The following is a 20,523-nucleotide window of genomic DNA, read 5'->3' as shown; positions in this document are numbered from 1 at the left end:
CGTCCCGTTCAGGGCCGTCTCCTTGACTGCAGCCAGACGGGCTGACGTTCTCTGCCAGTGGTCCCCGTGACGCTGTTTATGGTAAGAATTGGAGGGCAGGGGCGTGCTCGGGAGAAGGGCTGGGAAAGCTGATTAGACCGGTCAGGAAATGACTCCCGCCCTTGTGAAACAGGCTCCGCCAAACATTTCTTTTCTCCCAGGCCCTTTTACGCTTCCTTGCTTTGCTTCATCCTGTCCAACTCCCCCGCACCCAATCAGACCCAATACCCTTTCCCTTCATTTCTGCCTGGTGAGTAACTTTTTGTCTTTCAGAACTGGCTCAAACAGTAGAGCATCCTCTGGAGACCCTCCCCCGTAGGCCCTCCCCTCTCCACCAAAGGCTGTGACCTTTCTGTAGGTGGCAGAACCATTTGCGTTAGTGAACGCACACCCTGTCTTGAGGGTGCGTCTTTGCATGCCTGAGTCACCATTAGACCGGGAGCTCCCCAGAGGCAGGAGCGGGTCTCAGTCACGTCCGTGAAACCTTATGCCCGGTCTGGTACCTGTAGGTGCTCAGCGTGGAGGCCCTTCGTGAACGAGTCTCTGAGGAGAAGCCTCTTAGTCAAGGTGGCCTCTGAGAGGCCTTGGAAGCTGAGTGCGGTGTGAGTGTCCGATGCAGAAGGCTAGAGGGAGCTTTTTTCTTTATGCGTTTCCTTGTTTAGTATTTGTGTTTATTTGTATTTGTATTTATTCCTTCAAAAGGAAGCTCCATGGGGACAAGGACATTGTCTTTTGTGTCCCCTAAGCTGGCACAGAGCCTGGCATAGAGTTAGCAACTAGTACCTACTTCGTGAACGAATGGATACACTTTTGCCAGAAGAAGGAAGTGGGGTGTAGGGAGTCTCTCCAGGAAGCAGAGGGAGGGGTTTCAGGATCCAGGAGGAGGAGTGAGGAGGAGTGCCCCAGGGGAGCCAGATGAACAGACACAGACCGCCCCGTCACCTCCAGTGGGTGCGGACAGGTTTGGGCACATGCAGGAGCCTGGTCCTCAGCAGGTAGCGTCGGGACCAGGGCCCCAGGGGCAAGCAGAAGGGCCAGGGGTCCCCAGGTGAGGCACTGAGGTGCTGCTCGTGGGGGTGGGAAGGGGTGTGGCAAAGGGCCTCTGTGTCAACTCGAGGTCAGACGAAGCTGCCCAGCCCCGCTGAGGAAGGGCACTGAAAGCCAGTCTGTAATGAGCGAGGCCCTTCAAGCTCTGCCCAAGTCCAGTCTTGATCACAAGAGGGGTTCTCGGAAATCTGGGAAGAAAGCCCCAAGACAGGCGTCTGTCCCACACGCCAGGCAGGGAAGTGTGGGCCGCATGCTGGCTGGCAGGGAAGCCGACCGCCGTCTGCCGTCCCGGGACAGGTCTGAGAAGGCGTCCAGCGGAGATGGAGAAGCACAGGCTCCTCTCCCTGTGTGCAGCCGGCTGGAGTGAGGAACCCTCCAGCGTGCCCGCTGCGGTGGTCACATCTCTGCTCTGACCCGGCTCCTCGCCTGCACTGACAGGCCCCTGTGCCAGCCCTTTGCACAACTGAGGACACCTGAGCTCTCCCGGGGCCGCCCAGCGTGGGGACGGGCATGTGCCATCAACCGCTGTCCTTTGTTGTTCCAGAAAACTCCACGGCCAGCGTGAGCGAGGCAGAGAGAAAGGCCCAGGTATACTACCGAGCCTGCATGAATGAAACCAGGATTGAGGAGCTCAAGGCCAAACCTCTGATAGAGCTCATCAAGAAGGTGGGCCTCTGCCCCCGTCTCCCCTGCCATGCCCCCTGCCCCCTGCCCCCTGCCCGAACCGCTGGCTTCCACCGCCAGGGCCCAGCCACCTTACACCTTACCCAGCCGGATCGTGGAGTCTGCTGACATGTGTCAGGCTGCCTGAGCGTGTGTGTATGTGTGTGTGCGCATCTCTGCATCAATGGGGATGTCTGTCGTGTGTGTGTGTGTGTGTGTGTGTGTGTGTGTCTGGGCATCTGCGAGTGGGACAAGGGCTGCGTTTACAGGGAAAATGTTTCTCTTTCTGGCTGCTTCCATTCCCTCAGAGGGGATGTTTGTGTGTGCAGAGGGGTGTGTCTCGCAAGGACCAGCAGAAACTCTGGGGTCAGAAGCAGAGCCCTCCTGGTGAGGAGGGCCACACTGACCCTCGGGGCCACACTGGCACCCCATCCCCCTCAGCTGAATGCCCTCCCGGGCACTGTCCAGTCAGCCTTGGAGGGACCCTGAGGGGAGCCACCCAAGGCTGGCCAGGCTGCCCGGCGCACACACAAGGGTGGGCATGGGTGTTCCCAGGGGCCTGCTGTTCCCCTGAGGCCCCGCTCCCAGGTGGGCTGCCGGGGAGCCCTGAGGCAGGGTGGGGCACCGTGGGCACCCGCCTGGACAGCCTCCCCTATGGCACAGGCAGAGAACATTAGAAAGACTCTGTTAGACCTTAGCTCATCAACCTTATAAAGAATATGGACCCATTTTTTTTTATGGGTGCAATTGAATTTCTGCTTTAATAGAAATTACATTCACACAGTTGATTATTCAAAAATGAACAGATTCAGGAAAAGTCAGCCACCTCGGAAGCAGGAGCCATGTTCTCATGACTCACTGATCAGAAACCCCCAGTAAAGACAGACCAGAACTCTCATTTGCTCCTGAGGCCCAGAGAGGTCAAAGGACTGCAGAAGGTCACACAGCATGCCCACTGCGGAAGCAGAACCCACGTCTGGGCTTCAGCCGGCTCATCCCCCCACGTCCCCTCTCCCTCCCCACAGCTCGGCGGCTGGAACATCACGGGACCCTGGGACAAGGACAACTTCCAGGACACCCTGCAGGTGGTCACATCCCACTACCACACCTCCCCCTTCTTCTCTGTCTACGTCAGTGCCGACTCCAAGAATTCCAATAGCAACGTGATCCAGGTGAGTGGCCTGGAGTTCTAGGGCAAGGACGGGCGTGATATGTGTTCGCAAGTGGCTGGGTGGGGTGGGGTGCAGACCTGCCCTGGGCAACAGGCTTCCGTTTTCTGAGCTTGCTGTCTCTGGAGGCTCCCCACTGTGAGATTTAGGGCAGGAAAGTTGTTAAAGGGCAGGCTTGTCCTCCTTGGGTAGGTGGGGTACCACAGTGCAGGTGAATTTGGGGGATTCTGATTGGTCCATGGGCCCCAGGGGTGATGTCAAGTCCTGGGCACAGCCGGAGCCGCCTCCTGGTCACCCCACCTCTGTCTGCAGCTTTCGTGGCTCTGCTTGGAATAGCTTTGAGTCCACTTGTTCCCACCAGAGCCTGCCGCAGACACCACACCCAGGGGAGCCGCAGCCCTGGTCTGCCCACTCTCAGGTGCCAAACTGAGAAACCCAAGCTTCTCCCGGGTTTCTCCCCACCTCTACCACTCACTCACTGTGTGACCATGGGGGAGTGCATCAGCCTCTCTGAGCTGCAGTTTCCTTATCCGTCAAATAAACTATAGTAACACCTACTCCAGGTATGTCAGAGCGTGGCCAAAGGCTTTGTTACGAGCTATCAGGGATTGACCCTGCCTCCCTGCCCAGCACCCAGCAAGCCCTTCACGGGTACTGTCTCCTTGTATTCTCATCCCAGCTCTGAGGGCTTGATGGTTCCCCATCTTCCAGCTGGAGAGGCTGAGGATCAGAAAGGTTCAATAGCTTGTCTAAGGTGACATAGCTCTGAGTGATTCTGGACCGCTCATTGTCTTGGGAAGTGGTTAATTAAACAGAGAGAGTCTGCAGATCCTTGGAGTTTAAAGAGGAGGATGGCTCTGTCTGGCCCATGAGAAGGGCCCTGAACCCCTGCAGCTGACCGCATGTGTCTGTCCCCTCGCTGGAGGGCCATCCCAGGGGTGGCCCCTGCTACCAGCTTGTGCTTTGCCGGGGTCCAGCCCCGGTGGATCCAGGGAATTCGAAGGGTGGACGGAGTCGGCGAGGAAAAAACTTATTTATTTATTAATATAAGATTAGATTAGGTAGAAATAGTGTAGTAGGAAAATTAAGTGTAAAAAGAAGGCTGAATAACTTGGTTTACGTGGGAAGCCAATAAAGTTCCAGACAAGGAGCTTGCACCATCTACGTTAGGCCACCAGCATCCTCTTGAATATCGGGGGTGCCCCGCCTTGGGCTCCCTCTCGCGTGGTTCTTAAAAGCCGGGGCAAGTAAGTAGACATGGTGAGCCACCATGCCCCAGATGGGAATTCTGCCAGAAATTAGAGAGGAGACACGGGGGAAACCAGTCCAGCGACTGGTCCTGGCCTCTATTGTCTAGAAAGGCCTTTTATACCTTTTTGATTGTACATAGAGATCAATGGGTAATACAAAATTATGCAGCGTTAGCAGTCCAGACTCTTATCAAAACCAGGCTTTTCTCTCTGCATGCCTAATTGTGTACACAAGTCTTAGGGGATTTACATCATCTTCTGGCCAAAAAAGGCCAATTAACATTTTACAGCCTTTTTTCTGATAAGGGTATGTCAACCAGAAGACTTACTTGTGTTGATCTTCCCAGAGTCCGGTGCCACTCTCAGAAAGCACTAAATAAAGTTACATTCTTACATAGCAAAGATACAGCAACTTATAACAAGTAAAAGGAGTACAGTGATTTATAACAAAAGAAAAGTAATTAGCTCAAAAGTCTAGTGTTGCTAACATCAAAACTACTATATATCTTTTTCTACATCCTGATTACATTGATTAACATCCTCCCAGGTGCCTAAAAGATAAAGAATATGGAGGCCTGGCGGCAATCATTGAGTCAACAGTGAAAACCCGTCACCAATAAGATTTTTAGCTCTTTAGAAAATGCTCTGTATCTTTAAGATGCTTTAAGCTCTGTGCCTCTCGCAGTTGGGGGGCTGTAAGCAATTCACAAGCTGTAAGAGGTCCTGGGGAACCTGTTAGGCAAGCTAGAGAGTTATCAGAGGGGGTTTAACTGAAACATCCCTTTCAAATGCGGAAGACTAAAGCCCTGAGTTGACTTTTTGCAGAGAATATCAGAAGAGTGGAAAAGCAGGCAGATTCTTATTTTTTGGGGGGGGGGGATGCTCAGGAAATTCCAGGGGGAAAACCTGAGGTCTGATTAGCCTTGCCATCAGAGCTCTGCCGCATGACCTTGTCATGGGTGGAATTCCTCACGCTGGCTCCCGGCAGTGCTTCTGTGTGCTCCCATCCCTTTGTTGCTCTGTGCCTGCTGTCCATGGGGCTGGTGGAGGCTGTGTGGGTATGCGTGCACAGGTGTGCGTGCACGGGCATGTGTGTGCAGGTGTGTGTGCATGGGTATGCATGCACAGGTGTGCGTGCATGGGTATGTGTGCACAGGTGTGCGTGTGCAGGTGTGCGTGCCTGGGTATGTGTGCACAGGTGTGCGTGTGCAGGTGTGCATGCATGGGTATGCGTGCACAGGTGTGCAGGTGTGTGTGGGTACGTGCGCACAGGTGTGCATGTGCAGGTGTGCGTGCATGGGTATGCGTGCACGGGTGTGCGTGTACAGGTATGCGTGCACGGGTATGCGTGCATGGGTATGCGTGCATAGGTGTGTGTGCATGGGTATACGTGTATGGGTATGCATGTGCGTGGGTGTGCGTGCATGATAGCAGATTTCCCTCTCACCCCTACTTTTCTCTCCAGGTGGACCAGTCTGGCCTGGGCTTACCCTCAAGAGATTATTACCTGAACAAAACTGAGAATGAGAAGGTGGGTGTGCCTCTTCCGAGAGAGTGGGTCCTACCCAGCCTACCTCTCTCCGTGGTTTGTCCCCTTCAGTGATCCCTCAGTATCCACCCCTCTGCAGGTCTTTGAAGCTAGAGAAGTATACAGGGGTCCCTTACCTAGCAGTCCCTGGCAGGGGGAGGGGCATCATTTGTCCCCATTTTAGAGTGAAGCTCTTCCACGTATCGCCCTGTGGGCCCAGGGGACGGGACAGGGGTCATCTGTTCCTGTTCCAGAGAGAAGCAGATCTAACGGCCACTACCTCTGGCCTTCCTAGTAACCCTGCAGGTCCTGAACGCCTCTAAACGTCATTCCTCCCAGCTGTCATATGCATATTATTTTTCCCTGGCCTGTTTTGGAGGAGGAAATAAGGCTCAGAGATGCTGAGTGACCTGCTCAAGGTCACACAGCCCGCCGTCAGTGGTGAGGCTGAGATTCTCATCTAGATCCACTGACTCCAAACCGCCTGCCCCCTCCCTCTCCCCGACTGTTTCTCGTGATGTCCCACGGAGATGTGGCCTGAGCTTCGTCATCTTTCCATTCACGAGCCCACCCACTTGTATTGAGTGAATGTGTACTAAGTGCCTGATGCTGGGGAGACAGTGGTCCCCGAGGCCCGCCTGCTTCCCGCTCTGTGGGACTTCGAGTCTAGGAGAAGAGCAGATGTTAAATAACTCGCCACCAGATTCAAGGCATAGTGAGCAATTGTGCTAAGGGAAGGGCGAGCTGAGAAGGTAACCTGAGGCTCTAATTCAGATCTGGGGACCTGGCAGAGCGGAGTGGTTCGGAAGTAGTGTGTTCCAACACAAGAACTGAGCGGTGGCCCCGCTGGTGGCTTTCGTGTGATGGGCGTCCCAGAGGGAGTGTGGGCCGGGACAGCAGAGACCGACCCACGTGGGGCCCTGGATGGGCCTTATCCTGGGGGCCATGGGGAGCCAGTGATGGCGTATGCTGCCAAAACCATTCGTGAAGCTGGTTTCCTGGGTAGAACCCCCAGCTCCCTGGCTGCCCGCTCAGGGCTGCCCTGACTGCCCACCCCTGGCCTGGCTTGTCCAGCGGGCAGTGGGTGGCAGCCGCTGATGGAAGTGGGGGGCTGGGTCCCGCAGGTGCTGACGGGATACCTGAACTACATGGTCCAGCTGGGGAAGCTGCTGGGCGGGGGTGCCGAGGACACCATCCGGCCCCAGATGCAGCAGATCCTGGACTTTGAGACTGCGCTGGCCAACATCACCATCCCCCAGGAGAAGCGCCGGGACGAGGAACTCATCTACCACAAAGTGACGGCGGCTGAGCTACAGGTAGCCGAGTCAGCTGACGTGGAGGCTGGGGCGGCCACGGAATTGAGGATGCAGGGCGCTGGGCTGAGGGCGTGGACACCTCCTTCACCAGAACAGCCCCACGAAGCACAGGGGTGGTTGTTATCACCAATTCACAGATGGCACTGAGGCTCAGAGAGGTCGAGTTGCTGGCGGAAGATCACCCAGCCGGTGACGCCAAGCTGGTCTCTTGCTGTACACCAGGCTGCTTTTCTGAAACCGTAGTTAGCTGGGGAGACTCTGCTCGTGACAATATCGAATCGTACTGGTTGGACGCGTCCATTCTCTCGAGCTCCTGGAGCCTGGCACGTAGCAAATAAACACGGCAAATAAATCTGATGTCACCTCCCTTTTACCAAGCCGGGAGGTTAGGTGACGTGCTCAAGGCCTCCAGGCTTCTAAGTGGCAGGGGAACTGAGACCTGGATTCAGGCTTGGCTCACTGGAGCTCTGCTCTTGACCATGACCCCTGCGGCCTCCTGGAGCTGTAGCAGGGTTGAGGTCAGCTCTGTATGACTCTCTACTGGGTGTAACCCATCTAAGAAGCCACTGTTTTCCTCTGTAGATCAGTTCAGTTCAGTCCAGTCGCTCAGTCGTGTCCGACTCTTTGCGACCCCACGGACTGCAGGACACCAGGCCTCCCTGTCCATCACCAACTCCCAGAGTTTACTCAAACTCATGTCTATTGAGTTGGTGATGCTATCCAACCATCTCATCCTCTGTCATCCCCTTCTCCTCCCACCTTCAATCTTTCCCAGCATCAGGGTCTTTTCCAATGAGTCAGATCTTCCCATCAGGTGGCCAAAGTATTGGAGTTTCAGTTTCAGCATCAGTCCTTCCAATGAATATTCAGGACTGATTTCCTTTAGGATGGACTAGTTGGATCTCCTTGCAGTTCAAGGGTATCTCAAGAGTCCTCCAACACCACAGTTCAAAAGCATCAATTCTTTGGCACTCAGCTTTCTTTATAGTCCAACTCTCACATCCGTACATGATTACTGGAAAAACCATAGCCTTGAATAGACAGATCTTTGTTGGCAAAGTAATGTCTCTGCTTTTTAATATGCTGTCTAGGTTGGTCATAACTTTTCTTCCAAGGAGCAAGTGTCTTTTAATTTCATGGCTGTAGGCACCATCTGCAGTGATTTTGGAGCCTAAAAAAATGAAGTCTGTCACTGTTTCCACTGTTTCCTAATCTATTTCCCATGAAGTGATGGGACCAGATGCCATGATCTTAGTTTTCTGAATGTTGAGCTTTAAGCCAACTTTTCACTCTCCTCTTTCGCTTTCATCAAGAGGCTCTTTAGTTCTTCTTCACTTTCTGCTATAAGGGTGGTGTCATTTGTCATCTGCCTATCTATCTGAGGTTATTGATATTTCTCCCGGCAATCTTGATTCCTCTATAGATTGGCCTCTACCAAAGTCTGCCCCCTGTTGGCTGCCTGGGACTTGCAGGTGATGAACTGGCCTCAGTTGCTTCTTTCTTCTTTTTATATTTGTTTGTTTTTATTTACTTATTTGGCTGCACGGAGTCTCAGTTGCGGCACGTGGTCTCTTTAGTTGTGGCTTGCAGACTCTTCGTGGTAGCACGTGGGATCTAGTTTCCTGACCAGGGATGGAACCTGGATCTCCTGCCTTGAGCGCATGGCGTCTTCACCACTGGACCACCAGGGAAGTCCCCAGTTCCTTCTTTCTGGCTCATGGCATGCCGGCCTTCCCCCAGGCCCCGGGGTCACAGAGGGGTCAGCAGAAAGGCCTCGATCAATCTTCCTGTTTCCCGCCATCACCTGGCTGTCCCCCGGGAAGGATGTCCTGGCCACCTCTGCCCAAGTCCTGCCCGTCCATTCGAGTTCAGCTCATTTTCTCTCCTTTTTGGAAGAATACCTGGACCCCTACCACTTTTCTGTCTCCATCTCTGCCTCCAGCAAGTGTCCATACGACCGTGCTGGGGCCGTGCTTCCGGATGAGCTGGGGACACCGGTGAGGAAGCAAGCTCAGTTTCATTGCCTCGAGCTTTGTGCAGAAGAGGCAGAGCCCTGGAGCCAGGGCAGGGCAGAGTCAGGGAGGGTGAGTCTCACACTGGGGTGAGCGGGAGCCAGGCTGAGTGGGTGTCCCAGGTGGGGACACAGCCCACACAAGCCTGGGGATGAGGGCCAGAGAGCCCAGCCTCCTTCTGGGTGCCAGCTGCCCTTTAGGTCCCCAGAGAAGCTGGCATCGTGGGGAGTGGCGCCGAGTGGGTTGTTATGGAGATCAGAGGCCTGTGCTGGGCACCATCTGGCACTGTTTTTTCCTCTCCGAGGCCAGGAAGTTGAGGGAGATGCTGTTTGCTGATACGACTTGATTTGGTTTGCTTCAGCTGCCTGGTTCTCAGCCCAGAGGGGCTCTGGCGGTCCCTGTCCCCCCTACAGTGGCCACGAAGCCCAACAGTGCCTGAGAAAGCAGTCACCCTGGGTGCATCTGCCCCAGAGTGGCTTGTAGGCTCCACCCCCAGACGCCCTTTCACCATTTCAACAAGCTTTTGCTCTGTTCTTCCAAATAGAAAGGAAAGCTTTTCCCCCCTCCCAGCTGCAGAACTCCCCAGGTGGAGAGGATTTTAGCAGGGGCAGCAGCCTGGAGCGGTGTGAGCGGAGGACTGCTCGAGCCCAGCGCCGCCGCCAGCCTTGGGCCAGTCACGTAACCCCCTCCTCCTCGAGCCTTGGTTTCCTTCCTTATAAAGTGGGCTTTGCTCGCTCATTCACACCTGTGGTGTTCCAGATCATAGAGACAGCTCAGGGGCAGATCCTGCCCTCATAAGGGGCAGTGGTTCTTACCCGCCCTTCTTTTTCCCATTTATTCTTTATATTTCTGACCGCGCTAGATCTCCGTCGCGGTGCACTTTCTCCAGTGGTTCTTACCCGCCCTTCTTTTTCCCATTTATTCTTTATATTTCTGACCGCGCTGGATCTCCGTCGCGGTGCACTTTCTCTGGTTGCAGCTAGCGGGACTACTCCGGGGTGGTGCGTGGGCTTCTCGTTGTGGTAGCTTCTCTTGTTACAGCTCACGGGCTCTAGAGCACAGGCTTAATGGTTGTGGCACACGGGCTTAGCTGCCCCGTGGCGTGTGAGATCCTCCCGGGTCAGGCAGGGAACCCGTGGACCCTGCACTGGCTGGCAGACTCCCAACCGCTTGACCACCAGGAAAGCCCGGTTCTTACCTTTAAGTCACAGAATTTTTTGAGGCCAGGTTGAAAGGTACGGAGTGTCTCCAAGGGGATGGGGACATATGACAAAATGATGTCTAGTGTTTAAAGAAGTGCTGGACGCCTGAAGCCTGGTGTCCTGGCTGAGAATCTGCCTGCCCTGCCCATGGGGTTGCATGATGATGAGATGAGGCAAAGGCTGAGGCTCAGACTTTGCAAACTGGCCTGCAGTCTGAACATGCGACAGCCATTGATCCTAGCACTGTTCTGGGTCATCAGTGATGATAGCCCATGTCTCCAGCCCTGAACCAATTTGATTCATTTAACCCTTGGACAGGAGAGAATGTCTTTTTGTCCCTTGGTATCTGGGAATGTAATCTTCTTCCTATACTTCAGGTGACTCAGGAAAAGGCACCCCAGCCTTTCACAGTGTGGTTCTAAGAAGACATGTCCGGTTCCAGGCAAGCCCCCAGCAGTAGAGTCTGAATTGAGGACCGTGAATCGGACCTCCTTCCGCTTCTCTAAGGGGCCTGAGGCCCTTCCTGTTCCTTCCTGGGACCTTCCACATCAGAGATTGACTGGGAGTGAGCCCCATCCTCTGCTCTAAATTCTCTGGCCGAGGTGGAATCTGGGAGCATGCGTTCTCTCCCTTTGCATGCCTCCTTGAGCTGGGGGCTTGGTGACCAGTAGGACTTTTCTTTGGCAGCAAGTGTGGAAAATAGAGCTCATCTGTGTACCTCAAAGGCTTAGAGTCACAAGTGGAAGGTCCTGATTGGTTAAAACAGCTGTCTCCATGGACACGGAGCCAAGCACACAAGTTTTAAACTAGATGTTCGCTAAAGCAATAAATTGGAGAAGGCAATGGCACCCCACTCCAGTGCTCTTGCCTGGAAAGTCCCATGGATGGAGGAGCCTGGTGGGCTCTAGTCTGTGGGGTCACAAAGAGTCAGACACGACTGAGCGACTTCCCTTTCACTTTTCACTTTCATGCATAGGCGAAGGAAATGGCATCCCACTCCAGTGTTCTTGCCTGGAGAATCCCAGGGACGGGGGAACCTGGTGGGCTGCTGGCTATGGGGTCGCACAGAGTCGGACACGACTGAAGCGACTCAGCAGCAGCAGCAGCAGTAGCAAAGCAAAGCAATGAAGAGTGAAAATTTTCGTGAACCACACACACCTTATTTCAGAGCGGTGGGAATTTACTTGCACAGAACACCTGCTCTCCCTACAGGAACAGGCTTGTGTTAAGCACACAGGGATTTATCATCACCTGTATCTCCACCCTGATCAGAGTCCCAGTGACCAGCAGTTGGATGAAGCTCTCGTTAATTGTATAAACCGACATTTTGTCAACTTGGCTATTCTCCCAGGGGTCTTTGCCAGCAAGTCACACAGTCCTGTGGCACTGTAGAGCTCTGTTTGACCAGCTCACCTGGACACCGTCATGTCTTGCAGCCGCAGAAATTTGATGGGGAGGTCCAAAGGTTACTTGCTTAAGGGACTCCTGCCAGGGAAAGAGGGTGGAATGGACCAGGTGCGGGAGAAAGAAGCTCGGTTTATTGAATAAGCCGTCCCAAGAGGCACTTGGAAGGGATTGTTGTCTCCATTGAAAGAAAGGCTGCAGAGTGACTTGAGGTCCCAGAGCTGGTTCCTGGTGGGGACCCCAGTCCAGGTCTCACTCAGGGCATGGCTCTGCCCAGCTCATCTTGCTCCCAGGCAGGCAGGGATGTGCTGGGCACACACAGCTCTCCCCAGCTCCGTGGGCAGTTTGCAATAGGTTATGGAGGGAACACAGATCACCCCCCATCACTGAGAGCTAGTTGTTATATATATATATATTTTTTTTAATATTTATTTATTTATTTGGCTATGCTGGGTCTTAGTTGTGGCATGTGGGACCTAGTTCCCTGACCAGGGATTGAACCCAGGCCCCCTGCCTTGGAAGCATGGAGTCTTTGCCACTAGACCACCAGAAAAAAATCCCCGAGAGCCATTTGTTAAGTGTTTCCCAGCTCACCACTGCCCACAGGACTGGCCCCCTTCTGTCCTTTGAGGTCCTTGCTCCCCAGCAGCTGAGCTCCCCTTTAAAACCAGAGAGACTGTCAAGTGGCAGGTTTCCATGGCTGCCTGTGTCACTGAAGGCATTCTAAGTATTTACCAGCCGGTTATGGGTTCATCAGTGTAACAGGTTGAGTTCACTTTCTTAACTGATCTTCCCGTATGAAGGCTGTTTACAACGCAACTCTCACTTCCTTAATTTGTCTTTGCACTTTGCCCATTTTCAAGGGAACAAGGAAAAGAATTTGGAATCAGTCCCAGGACCACTCTTGGGAGACGTTGAGCAATGATTGCAATAGCTAATCAATGATTATAATAACTAACATTGGTTGAGTGCTTGCTCAATGCCAGATACCATTGATATTAGAGGCATTTTTACTGTAACACAGGATATATAGTCCTGAAAAACCTTTCTTTCTGTAAAATTACAGGACTAAAAATAACAGAACGTGGGGAAAACAGGACTAGAGCAGACCATTGGAAAGTTGTATAACTTGAGGACATTATGCTAAGTGAAATGAACCAGTCATACAAGGACAAATACTGCATGGCTCCACTTATATGAGCTACAGAGTAGTCAGATTCATAGACAGAAGGCAGAATGGTGGTTGTCTAGGGCTGAGGGTGGGGGAGATACTGTTTAATAGAGTCAGTTTCAGTTTTGCAAGATGGAATCTGGGGATGGATGGTGAATGTACTTTAATGCCATAGTTAAAATGTAGCATGACTTTGTAATCAAAACACTCCCAAGATGGTAACTGGAACCTTGAGAGAGAGCTCGGCATGGCTGGAGGCTGCCTAGGGGGTGGAATGGCGCTCCTGGCTGTGGACACTGAGGCCCTGCAGACAGACGGACAGGAGCTGTGTGCAAGTGGGCTGCCGTTCCGCGGGCCCAGGGCAAGTGCAGCCCTCTGGGAGCTGAGCTATGCAAAGCAGGCATGTGCCTCTGTGGGGACAGAGCCCTGCAGGTGCTCCTTTTACATTCTCTTGAGATAGAGCTGACCGGCTTCCCGTGTGTGCCTCAGCTGAGCTGAGGGCTCTCCCTCTCTTGCTGATGTTAACATCCTGCACCTGCTTTTCCAGCTTCCACGCCCAAGAAAAACGCCCCTGTGGGCCGAAGCCCTCCACATTCTGCAGCCGTCAGTCTCGTAGTTGCCAGTCACGTGGAGGACCGCTCACATAGGAACTGATGGGTGTTGTAGAAGCACGTGTTGAGTAAAACAGATGAGTTTAAGTTGTTTAATCCCCATATTAACCCTGTGGGATGGTTTCTATGAAGATAAGCCTCACTTTTCAGAGATCCTGAGGCACAGAAAGTAAGGTGTTAGTCGCTCAGTCGTGTCTGACTCTTTGCAACCCCATGGACTATAGCCCGCCACAGGCTCCTCTGTCCATGGGATTCTCCAGGCAAGAATACTGGAGTGGGTTGCCGTGCCCTCCTCCAGGGGATCTTCCCGACTCCAGGATCAAACCTGGGTCTCCTGCTTTGCAGGCAGATTCTTTACCATCTGAGCCACCAGGGAAGCCCAAGAATACTGAAGTAGGTTGCCATGCACTTCTCTAGGGGATCTTCCCGACCCCGGGATCGATCCTTGGTCTCCCGCTTTGCGGGCGGATTCTTTACCATCTAAGGCACCAAGGAAGCCCTTGAGGCACAAGGGGCTTCATCAGCTTACGTGAGATCACACAGCTAGTAAGGGTATGAACCCGGGCAGTTTGGCTCCAGATTCTGCACACCCCCATGACACCCCTCTGAGGCTCAGTTTCTTCATCAGTAAAGTGGAGATAATGGTGCCCACCACCTAGGCCTGTCGGGCAGTCTGGCTGAGAGAATTCGCGTGTCACCTGCGGTGGCTCCTGGCGGTAGAGGGGCCTGACCGACAGCTGCTGCTTCTGTCCCCGCGTCGGCTCTTCTTCATTTCAAGTTGCAGTTCGGTGTTTGGAGCCTCATGTGCGTCCTTCTGTGTACAGGGACTCTGCCAGCAGTCAGCCAGCCTGGGTTTGACGTCTGCCCAGTGCACTATCAGTCAGCGCCCAGCTCTTCTGCTTTGTCGGTGGGTGGGGAGGGGAGGGCTCCTTCTTTGGAAGAGCGACCTGGAGACCTGGGCTCTGAAGAGAGGCAGCCCAGCCAGAGTCACCCTGTCCGCTTCCCTTCCAGACCTTGGCGCCCGCCATCAACTGGCTGCCCTTCCTCAACACCATCTTCTACCCCGTGGAGATCAATGAATCAGAGCCCATTGTCATCTATGACAAAGAATACCTGAGCAAGGTCTCCACCCTCATCAACAGCACAGACAAATGGTAAGGGCACCCAGCTCCCGGGGACGGGCCCTGCAAAGGCAGCCTTGAGGTCACACATGGCCCCTCTGCTCGGCCAGAATGGGGACACGCTGACCAGGGAAATCGGCCCACGGGCTGGCTTTTTAAAAAGATTTATTTGGCTGTGCTGGGTCTTAGTCACAGCACTCGGGAGCTTTTAGTGGCATCAAGTTCCTCAACCCGGGTTCGAACCAGGGCCCCTGCTTTGGGAGTAGAGAGTCTTAGCCACTGGACCACTGGGGAAGTCCCCTGGGCTGGCTTTTCTGAGAGGCTGCAGGGCACCCTGACTCCTCCACCGGCCCCCTTGGTAGCCTGGGGCATGTTTTTTTCCCTTTATTGGGTTCATCTTCCTCATCCATGAAATGAAGATACAAATAGCACTTCCCGCACAGGGTTGTTGTGAGAATTGAGTGAAACAATTGGTGTGAAGTGTGTTAACACGGTGCCTGATCCCGAATGGGACTCAGTAAATGTTCTAACACTTTTAGTTAATATCTATGATTGTTTTTAATTTTAAAGACTTGTTGTAGGGAATTCCCTGATGATCCAATGGTTAGGACTCTGGGCTTCCACGGTAGGGTCCCAGGTTCAATCCCTGGTCAGGGAGCAAAGATCCCACAGTCCTTGTGGTATGGCCAAATAAAAAGGATATATTGTAGAAAATTTTCTGAACTACAGAAAAAAGCAACAAAAATTGAAATTACCCAGAGCGCTCATGGTGATCTTATGGGATGCGTGTGTGTGCATCTGTAGAGAGAAGCATGGATTTGTGAGTGAGAGAAAGAGAGAGATGGGTGTTCTAATGCCTTGTTACTCTTTTTCCCCATCGTTGTGACCATGTGGATAGTTTACCTTTCCTTAACATTTATCATAAACATTTCCCCATGTCAACCCAGGCCCTCTGCACGTCTCATTTTTCGTAACTCCATGTTAGTCCATTGAGTATAAATATGATTGTTTATTCACCATTCCCTGTTGTCAGACATTTAGATTGATTCCGGTTTGAGGCTGGGTGTTCATTACAGTGAACACCCTGTGTGTGTGAAGGTGCCTTGCCTACAAAGGTGATGTCAGCCCCTGATGACCCTCTGTGCTCTGTGGGGCGGGGGTAGTGAGAGCTCCCATTCATGGAGACTTGGGCCTGGCTGGTCAGAGCGTCCTTTCCTGCCCATCCAATTCTTAGGCCCCTTTTCCCATTTCTGGCCTTCTGGCCGTGACACCCTCAAGCTCTGGAAGTGGCCACCCCTTCCCTGCTTTGGCCGAGTGGCACCCACCATCCAGCGTGTGTGTCTGTGACCCCTCGAGGGCAGGGAGGGCTTGCTGCGTCCAGCCCCGGGCACTTCTGAGCCTGTCTGCTCCTGCTGCAGCCTGCTGAACAACTACATGATCTGGAACCTGGTGCGGAAGACGAGCTCCTTCCTCGATCAGCGCTTCCAGGACGCTGACGAGAAGTTCATGGAAGTCATGTATGGGACCAAGAAGGTGAGCCTGTCAGCGTGCGTTTCCCCCACACACGCCGAGCGCCTGCTGGGCACCAGGCCCTAGAACTCACAGGGAGGTAGGTGCCAGGCAGAGGAGGAAGAGGGCCACCCAAGGGACCCACCCTGGGGTGCATCCGTGCGCGGGAGGGGACCTAAGACAGCTGGGGTGGACAGGAGCCCCCAGGAAGGGGCGGTTACACTGAGTCTTCAAGTTTAAGGGCTTCCTTCCCAGGTGGCTCAGAGGCAAAGAATCCGCCTGCCAAGGAGGAGACTTGAGTTCTGTCCCTGGGCCGGGAAGATCCCCGGAAGAAGGAAATGGCAACCTATTCCAGTATTCTTGTCTGGGACATTCCATGGGCAGAGGAGCCTGGTGGGCTACGGTCCACGGGGTTGCAAAGCGTCAGACACTACTGAACTACAAGTATAAAGCAGACCCAGAGATTTAACTCATTTACTGCAAAAGGTGGCTTCTGTTCTCTCCCTGCTGACTTCTTCTCAGGTGCGATGGTTCTAAGGCTTTCCTTGTGTAGTAGAACTCACGTGACTGTCACACCCCTGCAGAGTGGGTGCCACCCTCAGCCCCCTTTTACACAGGGGCCCTCCAGTAATCCTGCTTCTTCCCCATAAATATAAAATCCTTGGAGCAGCCCCTCTGACTCCCGGAAAGTACACCAGTGTCCACGGATGCTATTATCCTCCCAGGCCCCAGTCCAGGGGCGTCTCTGCTACTTTAAATGCCCACTGTGACCCCTGCCCACCGGCTGCTTCCACCTTCTCCTCAAGGAAGTGGAGGTCATCTCTGTCTGTCGTGGCCACCTACTATGTGCCCACTAACCTGTGACACCGTGTGCAAGGCTCTGAGCACAGTGTGCAAACAATGAGGTGGGGTCTGTGCCCTAGGCCCCCATGTTTGCTGAGGGAGCTGGTAGAAACTGATCAGTCCTCGCAGGTGCTGAAGGGACCCCCAACCCAGGGCTCCGATGAGAAGCCGAGAGGTCCCCCAGCTGCAGAGCAGGAGAAGCTGGAGAGCCGAGCCTTTGGCCAGCGCAACCTGTCCCCACCCAGGACCACTGCTTGCAAGACCCTAGAGGGTGGGCACAACTGGCTCCCCTGGACTCTGCCCTGCCAGCCCTCCCAGAGTCCAGGGGGAGTGGGCCGGGCCAGATAAGGACTCAGGGGATGGCAGGATGTGGGTCTCACAGTTCATCCTGGGGCAGGGTTCTCCATGTCCCTCTCTCTGGTGGGAAGGGGGCTGAGGAACAAGCCCTGAACCGAATCAGAGGGGCTTCCTCAGCCTGAGGGCCGCCCTGGCCCTGCAGGGGAGGGGAAGAGCTGGCTGCCCTGCCCGGCTCCCTGCTCCAGCTGCTCCTCCTACCCTGGTCCAGCCCTGGAGGAACGCCTGGGTGCAGACCTAAGTAGGCAGGGACTCTGCCCTGGAGCCCTGGGCCTCCCGGGGCCTTTATACAGGAGGGGCCTGACCAGGACCTGGCATGGCAGTTACTGAGACGGCCCTGTGTGTGGAGCACACACCTCCATCATTGCTCTCCCCCAACCCCGCTGGTTACAGATGAGAAAACTGAGGCTCAGGGAGGAAAGGGCTTTCCCTAGTCACCCCGCAAGGAGGCAGTCAAGAGCAAATTCAAACCCAGATCTGGATGACTAGAACTTTTAGTACTTTTGGCTACCCACTATTAGTAATAATAAATTAAAAATATCCCTGTTGGATGTTTACCTTTACAGACATTATCTCCCCCCAAGTTCCTACAATAGTGCTTTGTGTTGGAAACTATTACCATCATCCCATTTTACAGATGAGGAGACTGAGGCTCAGTGAGGTGAAGGGACTTATTCAGAGTCACACAGCTCCTAAGTGGAGAAAGTGAAAGTGTTACTTGCTCAGTTATGTCAACTCTTTGCAACCCCATGGACTATAGTCCTCCAGGCTCCTCTGTCCAAGGGATTCCCTAGGCAAGAATACTGGAGTGGGCTGTCATTCCCTTCTCCAGGGGTTCTTCCCAACCCAGGGATCGAACCCAGCTCTCCTGCATCGCAAGCAGATTCTTTATTGTCTGAGCCATCTGGGAGTTCCATAAGTGGAGAGTGGCTTTCAAACCCAGCATGTCTGATTCCACAGCCTGTCCTTCTAAGCTCTGCAGCACTCAGCTTCTGCTCTGCAGGAACGAAAAGTTACAACTGAGTAACCTGATAGTTGCCAGGGGCAGCAGCGGGGAGGGAAGAGTGGGGAGTTGTCAAATAGGTACAGAGTTTCAGATCTGCAAGGTGAAAAGTTCTGGAGACTGGTTGCAGATATGAAACTACTGGACTTTACACTTAGAGTTCCCTGGGCCAGGCTCAAAGTGCAGCTGCCGCTCTGACTAATGACATGCTGAGAGCTGGTGGGACACAGGGAGGCCTGGGCAGAGGCAGGGGTAGCTGGGAGACCCTGCAGGTGCCAGGCTCTGGGCCGGGGGTCGCTGGATGCCCCCAGATGGAGGGATGGAAGGTACTGCCTATCTATTTCTCCTTCTCCAGCTCAGCCCCTGTCATGACTGCTCCTGGGTCCCGGGCAGGTCCACCCAGCTTGTATCCAGCGCAACTCACAGGACAGCCCTTGTGTGACCTTGGGTAGTCCTGGCACCTCTCTCAGCCTCTGTTTTCCCATCTGTTGTTTGGGATCATTCCTGACCTCATCTCACAGGACCCTGGGGAATGGCCTCCATGTGGGAAAACACTTTTAATTTCCTCAAGCTTTATAGAGCATCCAGTTGTCCATTGATATAGGGAGATAATAACGCAGAACTTTGCGTCAGAAGATCTGAATTTCCATTGCCTCCTCTGACCAGCCAGCCTTTTTTTAATATAATTTTATTTAGTTATTCGTGTATTTTTGGCTGCTCCGGGTCTTCCGCTGCTGTGCGCAGGGGCTTTCTCTAGTTGCAGTGCTCTGATTTCTGGTTGTGGTGGCTTCTCTTAGAGTGGAGCATGGACTCTAGGTGCACGGGCTTCAGTGGTTGGGGCACATGGGCTTAGTTGCCCTATGGCACGTGGGATCTTCCCGGACGAGGAATTCAACCCGCGTCCCCTGCATTGGCAGGCAGATCCTTTACCGTTGGACCAGCCCGGAAGTTCCTAACCACATAGTTCAGTTCAGTTCAGTCGCTCAGTCGTGTCCGACTCCCTGTGACCCCATGGACTGCAGCACGCCAGGCCTCCCTGTCCATCACCAACTCCTGGAGTTTACTCAAACTCTTGTCCATCGAGTCAGTGATGCCGTCCAACCATCTCATCCTCTGTCGTCCCCTTCTCCTCCTGCCCTCAGTCTTTCCCAGCATCAGGGTCCAAGGGACTCTCAAGAGTTTCCTAACCACACAGCCTTGGGCAAATCACTTCATTAGATCAGGGAGCTTAGTCTTTCTATCTGCAAAATGGGATAACTCATCACTGCCCTGTTTACCAGAGGGCTGACTAGGATTACACAGGGGATCCCCACAAAGTCTGCTCTAAAGGGTACCATACTCCACAAAGGAACACAGAGAGAACCTGCTTCGTAGGGTTGTAGGAGGGTTCTAGGGGATAGGGCCCAGAAGCCAGTTCAATTCAGTCGCTCAGTTGTGTCTGACTCTGTGACCCCATGGACTGCAGCAAGCCAGGCCTCCCTGTCCATCACCAATGCCTAGAGCTTGCTCAAACTCAGGTCCAGCGAGTTGGTGATGCCATCCAACCATCTCATCCTCTGTCGTCCCCTTCTCCTCCTGCCCTCAATCTTTCCCAGCATCAGGGTCTTTTCCAATAAGTCAGCTCTTCGCATCAGGTGGCCAGAGTATTGGAGTTTCAGCTTCAGCATCAGTCCTTCCAATGAACATTCAAGACTGATTTCCTTTAGGATAGACTGGTTGGATCTCCTTGCAGTCCACGGGACTCTCAAGAGTCTTCTCCAACACCACAGTTCAGAAGCATCAATTCTTTGGCGCTCAGCTTTCTTTATGGTCCACCTCTCACATCCATACATGACCACTGGAAAAGGTCCATATAGCTTTGACTAGACGCACCTTTATCAGTAAAGTAATGCACCCAGCAGACGTTTAATAAGCATTAGCTACTGTTGCTGATGCTGTTGAGCTTGTTTTGCATCTGCTGCTTCCCCCAGATGTTCTGGGTGCTTCAGCTGAGACGCTTGAGGGCAGGACCTAGCCCCAGCTGTCAGGGAACAGCTGAACGGCTCAGAGAACACTGGCTGTGTGAGTTAATGAACACAGACAGGAATGGATGGGTTTATGCAGAGCATCTCCTGAGAAGAAAGTGAATAAGAATCGGTCCCTGATTCAGCCGCCCCAGCCTGGAGCCTTCACGGAACCCAGGAGCTACAGTCCTTTGGTCCCGACCTCCTGCATGGTTGGCCTCTGCACCTGGGGCAGGGTGCAGGCACAGGGCTGGGAGAGTTTAAATGGATTTAGCAAC

General features: G+C 53.6%; 1 protein-coding gene across 2 annotated transcripts in view; it reads left to right on the top strand.

Annotated features, from left to right (window-relative positions):
- ECE1 (endothelin converting enzyme 1) overlaps positions 1-20,523 on the top strand; it is a 124,187-nt gene that overhangs the window by 87,236 nt on the left and 16,428 nt on the right. For both annotated transcript variants that reach the window (XM_018055197.1, XM_018055201.1), the window contains exons 5-10: positions 1,631-1,752; positions 2,775-2,921; positions 5,634-5,699; positions 6,821-7,012; positions 14,424-14,566; positions 15,952-16,066. In XM_018055197.1, coding sequence (XP_017910686.1) covers positions 1,631-1,752; positions 2,775-2,921; positions 5,634-5,699; positions 6,821-7,012; positions 14,424-14,566; positions 15,952-16,066 — 785 coding nt within the window. The remainder of the gene's footprint in view (positions 1-1,630; positions 1,753-2,774; positions 2,922-5,633; positions 5,700-6,820; positions 7,013-14,423; positions 14,567-15,951; positions 16,067-20,523) is intronic.

This window comes from Capra hircus, chromosome 2, assembly GCF_001704415.2.
Source record: "Capra hircus breed San Clemente chromosome 2, ASM170441v1, whole genome shotgun sequence".
NCBI classification, from domain to species: domain Eukaryota; kingdom Metazoa; phylum Chordata; class Mammalia; order Artiodactyla; family Bovidae; genus Capra; species Capra hircus.
Note: the sequence above shows the minus strand (reverse complement) of the source record. Positions and strands in the feature narration are given on the sequence as shown.